The 18486-nt window shown below is 38.0% G+C and overlaps 1 protein-coding gene across 4 annotated transcripts in view; it reads left to right on the plus strand.

Moving 5' to 3' along the window:
• Positions 1-18486, plus strand: part of tead3a (TEA domain family member 3 a) — a 62237-nt gene that overhangs the window by 19349 nt on the left and 24402 nt on the right. Inside the window, exons 2-5 of one of the 4 annotated variants that reach the window (XM_067371810.1) lie at positions 12710-12774; positions 13944-14006; positions 14121-14183; positions 17480-17491. In XM_067371810.1, the coding sequence (XP_067227911.1) occupies positions 12710-12774; positions 13944-14006; positions 14121-14183; positions 17480-17491 (203 nt within the window). The remainder of the gene's footprint in view (positions 1-12709; positions 12775-13943; positions 14007-14120; positions 14184-17479; positions 17492-18486) is intronic. The other 3 variants (XM_067371807.1, XM_067371809.1, XM_067371808.1) reach the window with 3 other exon arrangements.

Here is an 18486-nt window from a genome sequence, read left to right on the forward strand (position 1 = left end):
CGCACCGGGAATAGGAACTCCGAAGCGGCCAACAGCGGCGTCTTTAAGCGTGGCATTTACAAATGCTAAAAACCGGTGGATGGAAGATGTCGTGATCGGAGCTGTGTTTGTTGTGTGTTTCGTGAAAACAGAGATGGAATGTAAACGCGTAATCTACACGACTAAAAGAGTAAAAAGTAGGGCTAAGAGACGAAATCTCTTATGGCAACTTTCAGTATTGCATATCATTGAGGCGGAGAAAAGAATCTCTGTTTTCTATGTTCGTGAAGTGAATATGTTTACACAGCTTTTTAAAATGCCTGGTGCCGGTGTTTGACATGCGTTTGACCAACATACACTCACATCACTGATAGTTCCTATAGTGCTGGTTTAGACTCTACTCTGAAGTAGGAGCTAATTTAGTTCCCCCAAAAGGAGTTCCTAGAACTAAAATTGCTCCTAGTTAGACAAACATATATATATATATATATATATATATATATATATATATATATATATATATATATATATATATATAGATATATATATATATATATATATATATATATATATATATATAAAACTTAACTAACTTAACTTTATTCAATTATGACGCCTATTTCCACACAGTTGAACTGATTTCATTTGTGAATGAAAATTCTGTGAATGTTTCCTGAACATAATTCACTCTTGTTGACCCAACCAGTGCTGTTGCTATTCAGACTGGTGCCCTTGTGCAGAGCTGAGCGAGTTTTCTGCATTTCTAAGAAAATGGAAAGACTTGATAGAGTTAAAGTGTTTAATGTTTAGGTTTTTTTTTTTTTTTTTTTTTGGTAAAGAGGTGATTGTGCTCAGGTTGTGAGTAGCTAGCTATCATATAAACATTCATGTTCTATGATTGTTTGATTGAGAGGGGTAGAACTGGTGACCATATGTAGTGGAAATGATGTGCTGGCCCTCAAACAAATTTTTTTTGTTGTTGTTGTTGTTCTATAAAACTAATAACCAACGCAAAACTTGTTCACATGCTAAGTGTAACATTTCTAGCACACAAGTAATGATCAAGTAATGAATTTCTCATCACTGGCATTCGCACAGTTATAGTTTATTGAGAACAACAGATTTATTTCATGTAGCCATCCACAGCCTAACCACAAGGTCTACTTCAGCATAATGGTAACCTCAAAAATCAACATAATGTAAACTCTTTTAAATGTCAAATATAACTGAACATCAAAATTTAACAGGTATTTCCCTTGACTAAAAAACACATTAAACAGCACTTCATTTCAACATTTACTCTCCTGATCTATCCCGATGCAAAAACATGCTGGGAACTAGAAACCCACTGCCAAGTTTCAATCAATGCAACATACAGTAAAAGATTCATGTAGTCCCAACACAAGTGGTTTAGGTTAATTTAATATTTTACAAATTTAATGTCATTTAACATAATACAATTGAGTGCAAATGACAATTAATTTAAAAAAAAAACTAAATATTTGTGTTGGTTCAACTTATTTTATTTAAATAAACTGGGCAAACAGATAGAATCATATGAAAACGTTCCTCCGGTGTGAAAGACCCTATGGATGGCAGGACCCAAGGTTTCCCAGCAGATCATTGCCCAAAGCATCACACTGCCCCCGCTGCCTTGCTTTCTTCCCATAGTGCATCCTGGTGCCAGTGATGTAAAAGAAAACATGATTCATCAGACCAGGCCACCTTCTTCCATTGCTCAGTGGTCCAGTTCTGATGCTCACGTGCCCACTGTTGGTGCTTTCAGCAGTGGACAGGGGTCAGCATGGGCACCCTGACTGGTCTGCATCTATGCAGCCTCATACGCAACAAACTGTGATGCACTGTGTATTCTGACACCTTTCTATCAGAACCAGCATTAACTTCTTGAGCAATTTGAGCTACAGTAGCTCATCTGTTGGATCGGACCACACGGGCCAGCCTTTGCTCCCCATGTACATCAATGAGCCTTGCCCGCCCATGACCCTGTCGCCGGTTCACCACTGTTCCTTCCTTGGACCACTTTTGATAGATACTGACCACTGCAGGCTGGGAACACCCCACAAGAGCTGCAGATTTGGAGATGCTCTGACCCAGTCGTCTAGCCATCACAATTTGGCCCTTGTCAAACTCGCTCAAATCCTTACGCTTGCCTATTTTTCCTGCTTCTTACACATCAACTTTGAGGACAAAATGTTCACTTGCTGCCTAATATATCCCACCCACTAACAGGTGCCGTGATGAAGAGACAATCAGTATTATTCACTTCACCTGTCAGTGCTTATAATGTTATGCCTGATCGGTGTATATCCGAGTGAAACAGCTTCTCAAACAAGGAAAATGTAAGGCAGGGCTTAATTTTGTCTATGGGGAATTGGATGGTTGGATGGTTGTGGTTTGCTATTGGTGGATCTCATGTGAGTGACAGGTTGCCCCGCCCCGAGAAGAGAAGAGATGTCGCTGCAAGAGGGAGGGGAAGTTATTTTGATTTGAAGATTATGAGGGAACATAAAAAAAAATGTCATGAATTGGTTAAAAACATTCTCTTTGCTTTTTGTAGTTAAGCGAAGATTATTCTCATTCTAGAGAGCATTTGATTAGACAAAAGTGCAGAATGAGTCATCAATATTTTTGGTCCATTTTTCCTATGGAGAAAGTTTTAGATTTGTTTTAAATTCTGTATAAAATGTGCTAAAAAATTAATATTGCCATTGTTTATGACTACACTAGCCGCTCAAAGCTAAAATGAAATTTTAATTTCAACTGAACACTCATACCTTAAAATGTTATCTATGTAAGATATATTTTGGAATAGAAATGTTTTGTCTCAGGACACTGTATGCTGTGGAAACCGATCGAGTTTTATTTGGTCCCGATCCTCATGGCTAGCATTTAGCGGCCGTTAATGTTCCTCAGAGCTTCATTACTCACTGCAAAACTCCTGCTGTCTTTTAACAAAAAACATCTCTTCTAATAAAGTTCACTCTCATTGCGCCATGGGAAGACTGGTTAAAAAATCTGATGTTCCCATCCAGTGTCTGACTGCTATAATGAGCTTGATTTGTTATCCTGCACCTGTGATGTCTTGCCAGGTTTCTTTTTTAAAAGTCTCAACCTGCAATCATTTTAGTTTATTGCCAGTGTGTCAAAGCTGTTGGGTTTGAGAAATAAAATATCAATGCTAACGCTTAGCAAATGATCTCAAGGTCTTTTCTGAATTAGACTAATTTGTGGCTCTGTTCATCATTATGCATCCTTTTATGTTAGTAGTAGCTATTTATTGAACTTGTTGATAGTTACTATTTGTGTTTTCACATGAAGTTTCAAATTAGGACCATCTCAGAAGAGGGCGCATGACATCATCTCAGTTGCACAAGCTTCCCAGATGTGATGGATCTTCTCAGGAAATTTCACTGAGAGCTGCTGCTGAGATGAATGAGCTAATTTGCTAGAGATGGGTGTAAATGTCTGGACCATGTGGCATCAGTTAGTGAATATTGTGCCGTGGTGCTCATGTGTATGATGCAGGTTTGAGTCTGGCTTGTGACATTACCTGATACATTCCTCCCTCTATACTTTATACATTTTAACCCTTTCCCCACCATTGATGAGACTTTCCGTCATTTATGACAAAATGCTTCACCACCATTATCAATTTTTTCCAGCAATCCATGTTTTCACTGATATACAGTAGGGGGCGCTGTTATTGATCTTCAGAAAGAGTACAGTATTTCTGGATCCAAAAGCAAGTGAAGAAGAAGATCTGGATTAACTATGATGGCGTTTGGCCCTGCGTTTCATTCGGAAGGGCTCATCCCTATGCCCTAATCCCTTCTAAGGGTTTACCCTCCGGAGTGAGAGCTTCGAAGGGATGAATTGTGTATGTGTAAAAAAAAGATTTTTTTGGAACGCACTTCTGCGTCATCTTAACCGGACAATCAAGAAGGCGCCTTCGTATTTTTGTTGAAGCACAATGTTATTTTTCATAATAATGTACCAAATCTAACTCGTATCAATATTGCAGTTGTATAGAAAAATACTATATACATTTATAGGTAAAATCGAACTCCTAACCGCCTGTACCTATTCTGTGATGTCAAACAACTTTCCTGTGCAACAGATCATGGGGGGCCGAAGTGTCCACTGTCCATCAGTTGTACCCTTCGAAATCCTTCATTCCAAAGGGCCCTTTGAAGTGAGTAGTTTTGAGCACTTTGGTTTGGAACAACCCTTCAATATGGCGGCCATTATTGTTTTGACTCCGAAGTGCCCTTTGGAGGGCGATATATCCCATTTGGAACACACCGTAAGTCCAGTTTTTGATGCTACCTTCCCTCGGTCTCGTTCACTCGGATGCACATCATTGCTTACGTTGCATGAGCACCCACTACTGGCTGAACTCTTGAAATGTGTTTAAATGAACTTCCCTAAGCTCTTCCCCTCAGGGGAAACCCTGTCACCATTTTCAAGTGCGTTTTCATTGTTATAAGCGCTATTACACTTCTGAAAGTGTAGAAACTCTCAGCATCAAAACAGGCAAAAGAGAAACAAGCAATAAAAGCATTGCTTATGCATGTTGTAGTCATTAAAAAAACTATTTTTTCAGCTCAACTTTGTCAAGTGGACAAGGGAAATTTATTTGCACAGACTCTTGACCCCTCAGTTTTGGGAGTGAGTCTACTCATATGTTCACTTCAGGCAGATTCATAGACCACAATGCAACATGATTGTGATGTCACAACACCAAATACTGCATAGCAGATTGGTCTTGGGCTAAAGGCATTTCATTTAAACACATTGCAAGGGTTCCTCCAGTAGTGGGCACTCCGTACATCAGAGTGAATAAGACAGAGGGAAGTTGGTGAGGGAAGGACATTAATAAAAGCGGATAACACTCTGGCAGGGAAAGAATTGAGTGTGACCTAATTATCAAAAATTGTTACTCTCAATTAGTCTGATAAAAATAGGCAAAAACATAGGGAAAACACAAGGAAAGTACTGAGGAAAACAATGAATGTAATGGGACAGACTACAGCAAACTGGGGAAGAGCAGAGATTGAGAACTGAAGGGTCAGTAGGGGGAGGTTTGCTCCTCAGGGGTTGTCAAATGTCAGGGTGTGGACGCTGTCCTTCTGTGTTTTACAGGGTTCGAATGGTTTCTTTTCAGTAAGAGAGACCTAATGCTCCAGGAACTGTGTTCTTCAGGAGTTCTCCACTTTAGATAAGTGCTAGCCTGAAGTGATATTGTGAGATGGTATCATTTGAAAGGTTTTTTGACCTTTTAATCTCTCACACTGGAGATGGACCAACTCTCATGTTTTGACACTTTAGGTGTGTGTGTTCGTATCTGTTTCAGAACAAGTCAAAACATGTTCTGCAGGATTTCCAGTGGTTCAGACAGGATCTTCCAGAAAGATCTATCTACGTACGCATGTAAACACCTTATCTACGTCATATTTTTAATGACTATTTACTTCACATTAAAATATATTTCTTCTGGTTCTGAGTGAGCTTATGATTGCATGTTTTTCCCTGAATCTCAAGAAATCACCTAAAGTACCTGTTTCTGTATTAGTTAATATAAGTTTATGTTCTATCATCTTCTACAATATACAGATCTAGAAAGAGTGTAAATATGTGACACATTTACCGTTCCGAAGGTATGATGTAAATAAATCACATTATATTAGTTGTCACTTTGCTGTAGGCCATTGTTTACTTAAAGGTGCATCAAGGAACTATTGTCCACTTTCTGAAAAAAATTTTTTTTTATCTTTTCTTAAAAAGATTTTGGTATTAGGAAAAATAGCTTAGTGCACTTGAAAATAAGGTAACATTTAAAGAAGAACTGGTTACGGTTTGGGAGTTAAAGATTTTAGGAGTTTGTGAGAACCTGAGGAACTACCAGTACACAAATTTGGAGTCTTCATTAACGTGAAGCTCATGTATTAAGAAGATTTCCAGTCTAGTGTCCCCATTCAAATATTCAAGAAACTACAAATTATTGAATTGTTATCATATTTGCTGAAACATAATACATAATAAGAGACATAATAAGAATCATGAGACGAAAAATGATAACAATAAGATGCCAGTAGACTTAGAGGACTGGGAACAGTTCTGTGAGAGTGTAATTTGGATGGCATAGCACCTGATTTTGATTGGCCATTAGTTTGGTCTTTCCTCTGATTGGCAGTTTCCAGTCTTTTACTGCTGGCCAAAGTTAACAGGTGGGTGGTGGGAGAGTTATTAAAACGCAGGTGGTTTTCGTCAAAAAACATACACATCTGGTGGGATGGAGGGTTAACCAGGGTGAACTTCGGGAGGAAACTGTCAAGGTGAAAAATTATCCTTGAAAGAGAGGGAAACCAGAAGAAATAAGGAGCTAATCATCATCCTCACCAACTTCTTTTTACTGGCTTTTTGCCAAGTGACCCACAGGACAAGTCCAAAAAGTCTTGCAATCTTGCAATTAGTTTAACACTTCTAAATAGTCATATTAACAAGACTGACACAATTTAAGACCGGAGCTCAAGCCTAGGTTCACCTTCGCATGCTTGACAAAATGGCACAAAAACATATGCAAACACCTTTCACTCGCCATGGCGATCTGTATCACATACTTATCCCAGCTGGGGTGCAAGTTGTCCTTTCTGATTTCAGGAAAGGAGGATAGGCCAGGGCCATTAAAAGCTTTTTTGTTGGGATAAATGTGTGCGAAGCAGGTTTTATTTCTCTCTTGCTTTTCCTGGACACACTTTAGAGGAATCTGGGAGCAAATCAGCACTTTCCTTTGGCTCAACCTCAGTCAGTTCTGTGGGAGTATTTATGCAGACATTGATATGAAGTGGAAGTTTATATCTTTTTATACTCAGCACTTTGTCAGTTGAATGGTCAGCCTTTAATTTTCCTACCAAAGAGGCAGGTAGTCAATTTTAGCTCTTAATGAGACTGAAAGAGTTGCATTTTTGTACTTGAAGGGAGTTGTTGTAAATGGTCCTTGTTGGAGGGTTGGGTTTGCTTTTCTGTAAGCATTGCCTGGTAGTCTTAAAAGAATTTTTTATTTTCGGACAGGAAGTTAAGGGGGAAAGGGGTAGACAGTGTAGGCTGGATTCATACCTGAATCTCCCACATGAACATGAAGCCTGAGTGTGTCTGTAGTACTTGAAGTATGTTCATCACTAGGCCACTGCTCCAAAAGTAGGAAGCAAACCCTCCCCTACACTAGAAAAAAAGGTGTAGGAACAAATTTCACTCAGAAATTGCTAGTAAATTTCACACGCAATAACAAAGAAAGGGCAAGTAACACTAACACATTGAATTAAAGGTGACATTTTGAAGTAGAAAGACTGAAATATATACTCCAATAATCCAAAATAACTCTTGTATTATTAACAACTTATGGCCTTAAAAACCTTAAGACCGCAAGTCTACATTAAGTGTGCCATTTAAGCCCCGGGTATACTTCACTTTCCGCGCCCAGACGCATCACGCACGGACGTCCGCGCGTCTTTCAAAGTATACTACACCACGGATGACCGCGGATGATCGCGTTCGTCACGTGCACAGTACAGTTTTTTCTATGCTCTATCAGACATCGGAGAGCAGCACTGAGTCGTGTCATCAACGGGACATTCACTGGACATAATCGGAGAAGAAAAGAAATGCATCTTTCCCATATTTTACTTATCCCCTCCATGAATTTGCCACCCTAAACACGTCTTTGTACACTTTCAAACATGAATTGTACAAATGTGGTTACTTTTAATCTCTTCGCACAAACGCTGGTCAAGTTCGCTGTGTTTTTCTCTTTTTTTCAAGCATGTTGTTAAACCGGTCTTTTCGCACTCTCCTTTGATGGCTGAACATTGTGCGTATTGCCACCTAGTGGACTCTTCTATACTGCTTGCGCATGCGCTGTTGCAACGCGGTCTCAAAATTTGGCCTGCACGCGGCTGAAGTACTGTATACCCGGGGCTTTAGAACAGGGTCATTGAAGAATTTTTCTAGTAATTGTATGGTTGCATGGTTGAGTCCCACAAAGGGAATTAACATCATGTCCTTAAAAGATTAGTTCACTTTCAAATGAAAATTAGCCGAAGCTTTACTCACTCTCAAGCCATCCTAGGTGTATATGACTTTCTTCTTTCTGATGAACACAATCGGAGATATATTAATAAATATCCTGACACATCCGTGCTTTATTATGGCAGTAAACGATATCAAGTTACGAAAAAAAAAAAACAGAACTGGCTTTTAACTGTCAGTTAAGCTTTTTCCATAAGTTCAATAGGGAAAGCGCAGGACGTAGCGTAAGCTTTTTGAAATGCGAGAAGCGTTGTGCTTTCTTCATAAGTTAAATATGGAAGGCGGTCTGGCGGAAGCTAGGTATTTGACTTCATAACTTGTTAAATATGGATTTTTTTTTTTTTTGTTACACAAAAACATCGCTTCACTTCAGAAGGCCTTTATTAAAGGCCATAAATGAAAATATTGTCATTTATTACTCACCCTCTTGTCGTTCTACACCCATAACAATAACCTTCATTCATCTTCGGAACACAAATTAAGATATTTTTGATTAAATCCGATGGCTCAGCGAGGCGTGCATAGACAGCAATGGTACTTCCTCTCTCAAGATCCGTAAAGGTGCTAAAAACATATTTAAATCCGTTCATGTGAGTTCAGTGGTTCTACCTTAATATTATAAAGTGACGAGAGTACTGTGCACCCCAAAAAAAAGTTTAAAAAGAAAGGACTTTTTACAGTATCTAGTGATGGCCGATTTCAGAACACTGCTTCAGAGCGTTATTAATCTTTTTAGTCGAATCAGTGATTCGGATCGCGTATCAAACCACCAAACTGCTGAAATCATGTGACTTTGGTGCTCCGATCCACTGATTTGATTCGTAAAGCTCTGAAGCTTCAAGAAGCAATGTTATGAAATCAGCCATCACTAGATATTGTTAAAAAGTCATTATTTAGTTGTTTTTTTTTTGCCGCACAAAAAATATTCTCATTGCTTTATAATATTAAGGTAGAACCACTGAACTCACATGAACTGATTTAAATATGTTTTTAGTACCTTTATGAGCCATTGGATTTAATCAAAAATATCTTAATTTGTGTTCCGAAGATGAACGAAGGTCTTAAAGATGGAGAACGACATGAGGGTGAATAATTAATGGCATTATTTTCATTTTTGGGTGAACTAACCCTTTAACCCTTCCGGAGCCGTGTGGTGTACGTTTATGATGGATGGATGTGGATGGAGGCACTTTCTTCAGCTCACCCTCATTGGTATCACTCACTACCATTATAAAGCTTGGATGCGTCAGGATGTTTATTAATATATCTCCGATTGTGTTCATCAGAAAGAAGAAAGTCATATACACCTAGAATGGCTTGAGGGTGAGCAAAGCTTGGGCTAATTTTCATTTGAAAGTGAACTAATCCTTTAAGACACTTTGGGTAAAGGACTACTTGTAAAAATGATTGATCCTATCAAGTGACCTTCATAGATACATGTACATGAGTTGTGAAGCTAGAGGCATCTGTGTTTCTGATCTCCTTCTGCTTGTCCCTCGTCATGTCCTCCTTTCATCTCTATGTCTTTGTCTATCTGCTGACTTCGTCCTCACTCCCTTCTACAGACTCCCAGTCTTATCTGTCTTTCTTCCTCTCCAAGCCTCCCAGGAAGTGCAGCATTTCGTTTAGGGTCGTAAACATGCTATTTGTGGGCTGGGGGGTAGTTAGGTGCCCTTTGAAAGCTTTTGGCTCTGGATCAGGAGTTCAAGGCTGCTGGGTACACGCCAGAGTCTCTTTCTATCAGAGTCTCCTCTGTGTGTCTGGAACTGAAGCTGTTTGCCTTCTCTTTTACACATGTTCTGTCTTTCACTGTCTGGATGTTTCTCTTTTACTCCGGCTGTCTGACTGGCTAATCCTCTTTGACATTCGCTTGTGTTGTCATTTCATCAGTAATAGATAATTAAATTAAATTGAAGAGGCTCTAATTTGTTCTGGTTGGTGTGACAAAACACTGGACATCTCTCGTATCATCTTGGTATCAAGCACTTACTCCGTTCAAGCTTTCAAAGAACAGCTGTACAACCTATATTGGTATTTAATTCATCACCGTTGTCATCCCCTACATGTGTTTAGGCCACACGTCATCGGCTAAAACGTATGCACATGTTATTTTACTTCCTGAACAGTGCACGCCCACGTCTGAGTTGCTTTCACATTTACGAATCATGCCAAAGTTCCAGTGCAACTAAACTCAGACCACCTCTTACAGGTAGTGTCGGGTTCATTGCCCCAAGCGCACTCACGTGTTCATATGACATTCACATTACCAATTTTTCATGCAAATTGTGCTCTGTTTAGAACTAAACTGCCATTGTGAAAGCCCCCTAAATGATCTACTTGTCAATTTATGAGAGACTCACAATATTGGCCCAACCAATGGGATGAGTTTGGGTTGGGACTATCCATTCTAAACGATCAATAAAAAAAGGAGGGGATTGTTTGAAACTTCTTGTGGTTGTGTTTAGCGCTACTAGTGGTCATATCGTCCCAAAGTTGGTCTATTAATGGGCCTGGCTAATATATATCAGTCTATCACCACAAAGAATGGATATTTTTCCTGAATCCTGATATCTTCTGTCCCATGTAGAGGAACATGGTACTTCATTTATATTTGGGTTGACTTATCAAAGATCTCTCCATTTGTTTGCACATTCACAATGTCCAAACATGTTGTTTGCTGGTGACATGCTTGTATATGAGTCCCTGGTGTTATATGGCTTGTGGTTACGGAGCAGGGTTTCCTGTGTTGGGTCCAGGTGGTCCGGCTGTCAGTGAGTGGGATGCCAGTGGGAGGAGGGTGGGGGTGTCAAGACAGATTCAGAGTTGAAACTTTGCACAGCTGTTCACAAGGTCAACCCTTTATAAACTGTGATGAAATCTCTTCACCTAAATTTATCTCCTCCCTCATCTTTCTTGTTTCCTGTCCCTTTTCCCATATCTTATATTAATGCCATAACACAGATTTATTATTGTACTCATTTAATAAATAGCTCTTTGTATGAAAACATTTGTCCACTCAGAACAGCTTGATTGGCCAAGGCCCTGACACATGGTGACCCTTTTTTTTTTTTTTTTTGCCAAGTCACCACCCATATCACCTGACTCATCTGTCACAAGCCTTGTCTTTCAATGGTCTATTAATAAACTAATGGTCTCATAGGAGGCTTTACACCCTACTGTGATATTGCTGGTGGAGCCATTACTGCATTCTATGTGCTTTTCTGTGTACAGGAGGCTTCGTTTCTGCCAGCTTTATTTAAAAGTGTTAAGTTACACATGAAGAGAAAAATCTTTTTGAAGTCACTTTTATCCAAAGTGACTTCCATTGCATTCATCTACTCACAGTAAATTTGTCAGTTAAAGGATTAGTTCACATTAAAATTAAAAATTACCCCAAGCTTTACTCACCTTAAAGCCATACAAGGTATATATGACTTTCTTCTTTCTGATGAACTCAAACAGAGTAATGTTAATAAATATACTAACACATCCAAGCTTTATAATGGCAGTGAATGGGAGCAACGAGTATGAAGCTAAAGAAAGTGCATCCATCCATCATAAACGTACTCCACACGGCTCCGGGGGGTTAATAAAGGCCTTCTGAAGTGAAGCGATGTGTTAGTGTAAGACAAATTTTAACACGTTATAAAGTAAAATATATCACCTTCCGTATTCAGCTTACAAAGAAAGCGCAACATCTCTTACGGTTCAAAATGTTTATGCTACACAGCAAAATCTCCAGAGTTAAATCATCTCTGCTCAGAGTACATTTGGCCCCTCTCTAAATAGTGTTAAAATAACACTGAAGCAGAGTGATGATTGTGCATTAGTGATGAACACCTGCTGTTAACAAGCAGAATCACTGAAGAAAAGAGAAACACAAGAACTACAACTGACTTCAGTCACAGCCTTATTAATTGCTTAATTATCTCATTAACTGTAACTCTGCTTCAGTGTCACTTTAACACTATTTAGAGAGGGACCATATGTACTCTGAGCAGAGTTGATTTAACTCTGTGGATTTTACTGTGTACATCCTACGCCTTCCATATTCAACTTAAACTGACACGCCTTCAGTTACACTTTCTTCGTAAGTTGAATACGGAAGGCGGTCTGGCAGAAGGTATATGGCGTTAAATATGGATATTTTTCTTACACAAATGCATCACTTCGCTTCAGAAGGCCTTCTAATCCCCCCGGAGCCGTATGGAGTACGTTAATGATGGTTGGATGCACCTTCTTGAGTTTCATACTCGTTGATACCGTTCACTGCCACCATAAACCCTGGATGAGTCAGCATATTTATTAATATAACTCCAAACGTGTTCATCAGAAAGAAGAAAGTCATATACACCTAGGACGGCTTGAGGGTGAGTAATTTTCATTTTAAAGTGAACTAATCCTTTAATGTTTTCCTTGGGATTTGAACCCATGACATTGTGGTGGTAGTGCAGCGCTCTACCAGTTAAGCTACTGCAGACAAAAACTATTTCTTAACATGATTTATAATTTAAAAAAATGCTCCAAATGTTCATTTATCTGTTTTTTTTTTTTTTGTTTTTTTTACATTATTAATTCTACTACATTTTTACTAATGTTGTGTTTCTTATTGATGCTTTTCCAGGTCGTAATGAGTTGATAGCAAGGTACATAAAGCTGAGAACAGGGAAAACCCGCACAAGGAAACAGGTAATGTGATAGTTTTTCTAGTATCACTTGTTTGAATGGATACAACAGAGGTCAAGTCAAAGGTTATGGCCATATTCTGCTTTAATTACATAATTCGAGATACTTGTAATTGATTCAGTCATTAATTCAGTCTTCTTTTTTATTTGCTTGTTCATGAACTTGATTACAGTAGCTATGCTAGACCATGTATTTCTATTATCTCTGTTTTCATTAAACTACAGTGTCTCCCTGCACCTTGTTTGTGTATTATAATACTTAAATTTGAGATTTTCTGCATTAAAAAGTAATAATTTTTAAATTTTTAGTAAAGTATTTTTGTTTAACTGATTGAAATAACAGTGAACTCTATACTGACACCTATTGGTGTGGATGCTGCAATGCACAAAAGCAAACATTTTCAGTTCTCTGTATCATTGTGAGATTTTTCTCATCACACTGTTCACAGGTGTGTTTGTCACACATGATTAATGTATTATTGTTGTTATTATTATTGATATTTATGTTATTTATGTCAACATATCATCCGCACTGAGAGGAAACAACCCTTATGTAAAATAAAACAGTTTTTCTAGGTAAATTATATGACTCGTGAGTTAACTATTTAAAATACTATTTAAGCATACAACTGGAAAAACTACATAGTGCAACTTTAATACAACACTATGAATAGAAACTCACTGTAACAAATGCCAGATCGGTATGATAAACAGAGTAGGCTATTTGCCGGGTTCACACTGTACGATTTTGACTGTCTGAGACAAATTTTGTGAATCCTAAAAGATTCCTCTGATTCTAAGCCAAAATTCTTTGATGGCTAGTTTACCAACAGCCGATTAATGACCATTGCAAATTTAGTTTTAGTTTTTAATTAAACTGTACTATCACTGTAGTAAAAAAAAAAAAAAGATTGGAAAATATTTCCATGTTTAACAAGACATTTCTCCTTAAATAGAACCTTTTTTGGCATAAAGTGTTGAGTCAAGAACCCTAGGGTTCTATATAAAACCCCACTGAGCCTTTATTTCAAAGAGGGTTGTGATCAATACATTACTGTTATAAAAAATGTACAGTCTTAAGTTTCATTGGTATAGTCTAAAGTTAGTTGTTTTGTTGTTAAGATATATGTTTGCTGGATGATATCAAATGTCTGTGGCCCTGTTTTGCCTCAGGTGTCTAGTCACATACAGGTGTTAGCCAGGAAGAAAATGCGGGAATATCAAGCAGGCATTAAGGTATGGCTGTGGCGCCACCTGGTGGCTTGTTTTTACTCACTCTGTTCAATGTCCCTCTTCTCTTTTCTTTTTTCTCTACCTTCCTTTCTCCCTCCTCTGACTTCCTTCCTGCAGGTGTCTAGCCATCTGCAGGTTCTTGCGCGGAGAAAATCTCGCGAGATTCAGTCTAAGCTGAAGGTATGCGCCTCACTGCAGTCTGCTCTGCTCTGACCTGTGCTGTTAACTGTGTTCAGAATGCCTTGGCTTTTCCTTAAGTCACCAACCCTTCCTGTCTGTAACACGTCCTGAATGTTATAATGACTTGTGATGTTTAGCATTCAGGTAGTCTTTGCTGTGCACAGGCATTTATTGATGCCACAATACATTGTGATGGAATTGAGCAGCATGCTTGCAAAGTAATGGCGCCCTCTGGTGGCTGACTGAATATTGCATCACTTTCTAGTTGTGTTGCTATGTATCAGAACCTGATTTCACCAAGTGCAACTGGATCAGCATCTTTCTTGATCCTGGAACAGCATTCCAATCAACCAATCAGATTTGAGGGACAAGTTTACAGTTTATGTGTAGGCTTACAATCAGGGTTAGGTGCTTCTACATCAGTGTTACATCATTTCCCTCTGATAGGGATAATTTATGGGTAGGTTTAGGGGGAGGAATGGGGTTAGGACTACATTTTCAAACAGGAATGTTGTTCCAGGATCAACAAAATATGTTTACCCAGGATTGTGTCTGACTTGCCAAAATCAGGATGTGCTGCTATGCAGGCAATGCCTGATTGAACCAAGAATTTATTTTTTTTATTTTTTACTCCCACTCTAACTTATCTTGACCTCCATAACCCAAACCTCTACTCATCTCTACGTTTCTTCTGTGATTTAAATGTATACTTAGTTTCAGGACTTACATTTATTGAAGCAAATACTATCCCAGTTTAGATAGCACTACCTTTTTTGTTTTGATTAATCGCTTCTGCTTGTATATTCTCATTTGTAAGTCAATTTGCATAAAAAAAAACAGACTAAAAATCAACCAAGTCAACCAAAAAAACTAATCAGCATAGACCAGTAAACCACCTTAGGCTGGTTGTTGTCTTATTTAGTTCTGTTTTGTTTCGCCCCACCAACACCTTTATTGATTGATTGATTGATTGATTGATTGATTGATTGATTGATTGATTGATTGATTGATTGATTGATTGATTGATTGATTGTCCAATGTAATTTCCAGCAGAAATAATTTATTATTAATTTATTCATTCTTTCTTTCATTTATCTATCATTCTATAATGTCCAAAACATTTTTTCAGCAGAAATCCTTTTTGTTGACACTTTTCATAATGTACAGTAGTTGTTTAATTTAACATTGTTCTATAAACATCTTTATTTAATATGTGAGCAATATCACACTCGTAGCCATGCGAAATGGCTGTATATCAGCACAGCTGTGATTCGAGTGCTGTAGGTAATCTCAGCGTGCTGATATACAGCCATATGTATATCAGCCGCATGGCTACGAGTGTGATATTGCATTTATACAACAGTTCAATGGCAGAGTGTGTAAATAAATAAGAAATAACAACGGAGTGTCTCTAAAAACCCTCTTTTGTGAGGAACTACTTCCTTCCACCACAGATTCAAATCTCAAGTTGACAGTTTAACAGTTGAGCCCAAGCCTCAGTTACTAATTATAAAACGTCACTTTAGAACTAGTAACGAAGGAACGTTGAGTCGCTTCATTGAAGCTTATTGTATTTTGTAGATTATTATGGTATTATTTGAGAGATTGATCGACTAAACAAATTTATTACCTGAATCTGAAAGCAGGTCGATGTCCATAATGGTATATCCATTATAAAAAACTGTTTGAATGTCTGCTGAGGAAAGCCATATCTTTGTCCTTTTAAAAATTAAGGGGATTTCCCACAGTGCTAAAACAACTTCCTTGTTCTGACTCACTCATAAAGACAGTCTTTCCACCATTTAATGGTGTAATAATGTAACTTTCACTGATACTATTGACAGACCCTTTCTCAGTACCAAATATAGCATATTATTTATATAAAATATTTATTGAACAACAATATTTAAAGGTCTAGTGTGTACTATTTTTGAGGATCTATTGACAGAAATGCAATTTAATATACATAACTATGTTTTTATAGTTCACACATAACTATGAACCATTATGTTTTTATTACCTTAGAATGAGTCATTTCTATCTCATACACCACGGGTTGTCTCACCTGTTAAGTCGACATTTTGCGCCAACATTTTCGTCAGTATGTTGTTGTTCTTTTTCTTCATTGGTGTTTTTAGAGGCAGCTTGCAGTTGAATGCACACAAAGAAGAAGAAGAACAAGAAGTAGTAGTAGTTGTCTGGTTTATTAGAAGCAGAGAACGTTCTTTGTTAGAAGAAGAAACCTCATTGCTTGACTGGCTACTCTCTGCTACATCTTTGTCCTGTGTTGGCCACCATAGCTTCTCTATGTGCCTCGAAAGGGAGGGGTAAGCAGTGGACTGAACCATTGGTTGCAATTCACAACCTCACTGCTAGATACCACTAAAATTTACACAGTGCACCTAAAAACAAGTAAACAATAAACACAATCAAATAAATAAAAAAATACAAGCAAACAATTAAGTCAAACATACAAAAGCAGCGCTCTAGTAAAATAATTTAAATTAAATATAGCCTAAATAAAGTTACTAAGTTATGAAACTTACTTTTCCCTTTAATCACTATCTACATAAGAGCCAGCGGCAAATACTCGAAGGACTGACTGAGATGAAGCTGTTCTCTGCGGGTACACAAGCACTGAATGGCTGCTGACGGCCTGGAGCTCACATTTGTGAAAACGTCAAAACTAATTTTAAAATCGGCGCTATGTTTATATATGAGTCACATATTTGAGGTCTAAATAACTACATTCTCACCTAAAAAGCTGTTAAAACTAAATTTCGTGACATAACAACTGTAGTATTTATAAAAAATATGGTAGATTTGCTCGACCGCCATTACAGTCGCTGCAAGTGGAGTGATACAAACTGTGAAACGGTTCCAGTGCTGATACTGGATGAATATCTCATGGCTCTCAGCCATCAGATTCGAGAACCAGAAAGAACTGTTGTATAAATGTGTATATATACAAGCATATTCAGATTTTTTTGCATGGTAAATAATTCAGCTTTTTTTCAGCCTGAGTCTGGTAAGATAGGATGTAAACACATGACCTCCTTAAAGATGTGAAATGGAGAACTGTGATTATTCTTTAAGGAAGTCACTTTGTTCCAACAGTGGGTGAAAAGGGCAATGAATGGAGTAGTTGAAGAGCACTATTCTGCGGTATCTGAACATACAGTGTCAGAAGAGAAAGCACAGGCCTCTCGGCATACCTGAGTCATTTGATCAGTGTGTCATCTGATCTATTTGTCTCAGCAGTGATTTTTAACAGTTTCTCTTCCTTTCAATTTTAGGCCATGAACTTGGTAAGTGAAATGTTTTGTAGTCTGCTTTGCCTGCAGAGCTTTATCACCTGCAGATGCTCAGCTTTCACTGATTTGAGCTTCAGTTTGTGCAGTTCAGTGCTTTGGCTGCCAGTGTCGTCCGTCTCACAGTTTGGATGAATTTAGCAACCACTATTGCTGTTTTCCATTTCATTTTTGGCTTAAATATTTGTTTTTTAATTGCTGAAAACTTGTGTCATTACTTGTGAGGTTTTATTATATCGATGGTATTTTTTGTTAGTCTCTTCTATGTAAAAATGTGTATAAAACTCAGACATGGACTTAACTCTTAAAGGGTTAGTTCACCCAAAAATGAAAATTCTGTCATTAATTACTCACACGACTCAAGTCGTTCCACACCCGTAAGACCTTTGTTCATCTTCATGAAGCTTCGAAGCTTTTACGAATCTTTTGTTTCGAATCAGTGGTTCAGAGCGTGTATCAAACTGGCAAAGTCACACCCCCAAGTGGTGAACCATTGAAATTTCGAAACAATTATGACATAACAAAGCCTCGTTTAATGAAATCACGTGATTTTGGCAGTTTGATGCGCACCCCGAACCATTGATTCGAAACAAAAGATTCTTAAAGCTTCGAAGTTTAATGAAGCAGTGTTTTGAAAACAACACAAAAAGTATTCTTGTCGCTTCATAACATTAAGGTTGAACCAGTGTAGTCACATGAACTGTTTTAAATATGTCTTTAGTAGCTTTCTTGGCATTGAAAGTGAATTATGTTGCTGGCAATTGGAGGCCTCACTAAGCCATCGAATTTTATCAAAAATATCTATTTCGGTAGATGAACAAAGGTCTTATGGGAGTGGAACGAGGGTGAGTAATTAATGACAGAATTTTCATTTTTGAGTAAATTAACCCTTTAAAGATATTTAAAAGAAAATGGGGGGAAAAAAGAAAATGCTGTTTTATGGTTTACATTGCATCTTTGATGATGTAAAAACACTTTATCTGGTTGGGACA

Source organism: Chanodichthys erythropterus, chromosome 20 (genome assembly GCF_024489055.1).
Source record: "Chanodichthys erythropterus isolate Z2021 chromosome 20, ASM2448905v1, whole genome shotgun sequence".
Taxonomy (NCBI): domain Eukaryota; kingdom Metazoa; phylum Chordata; class Actinopteri; order Cypriniformes; family Xenocyprididae; genus Chanodichthys; species Chanodichthys erythropterus.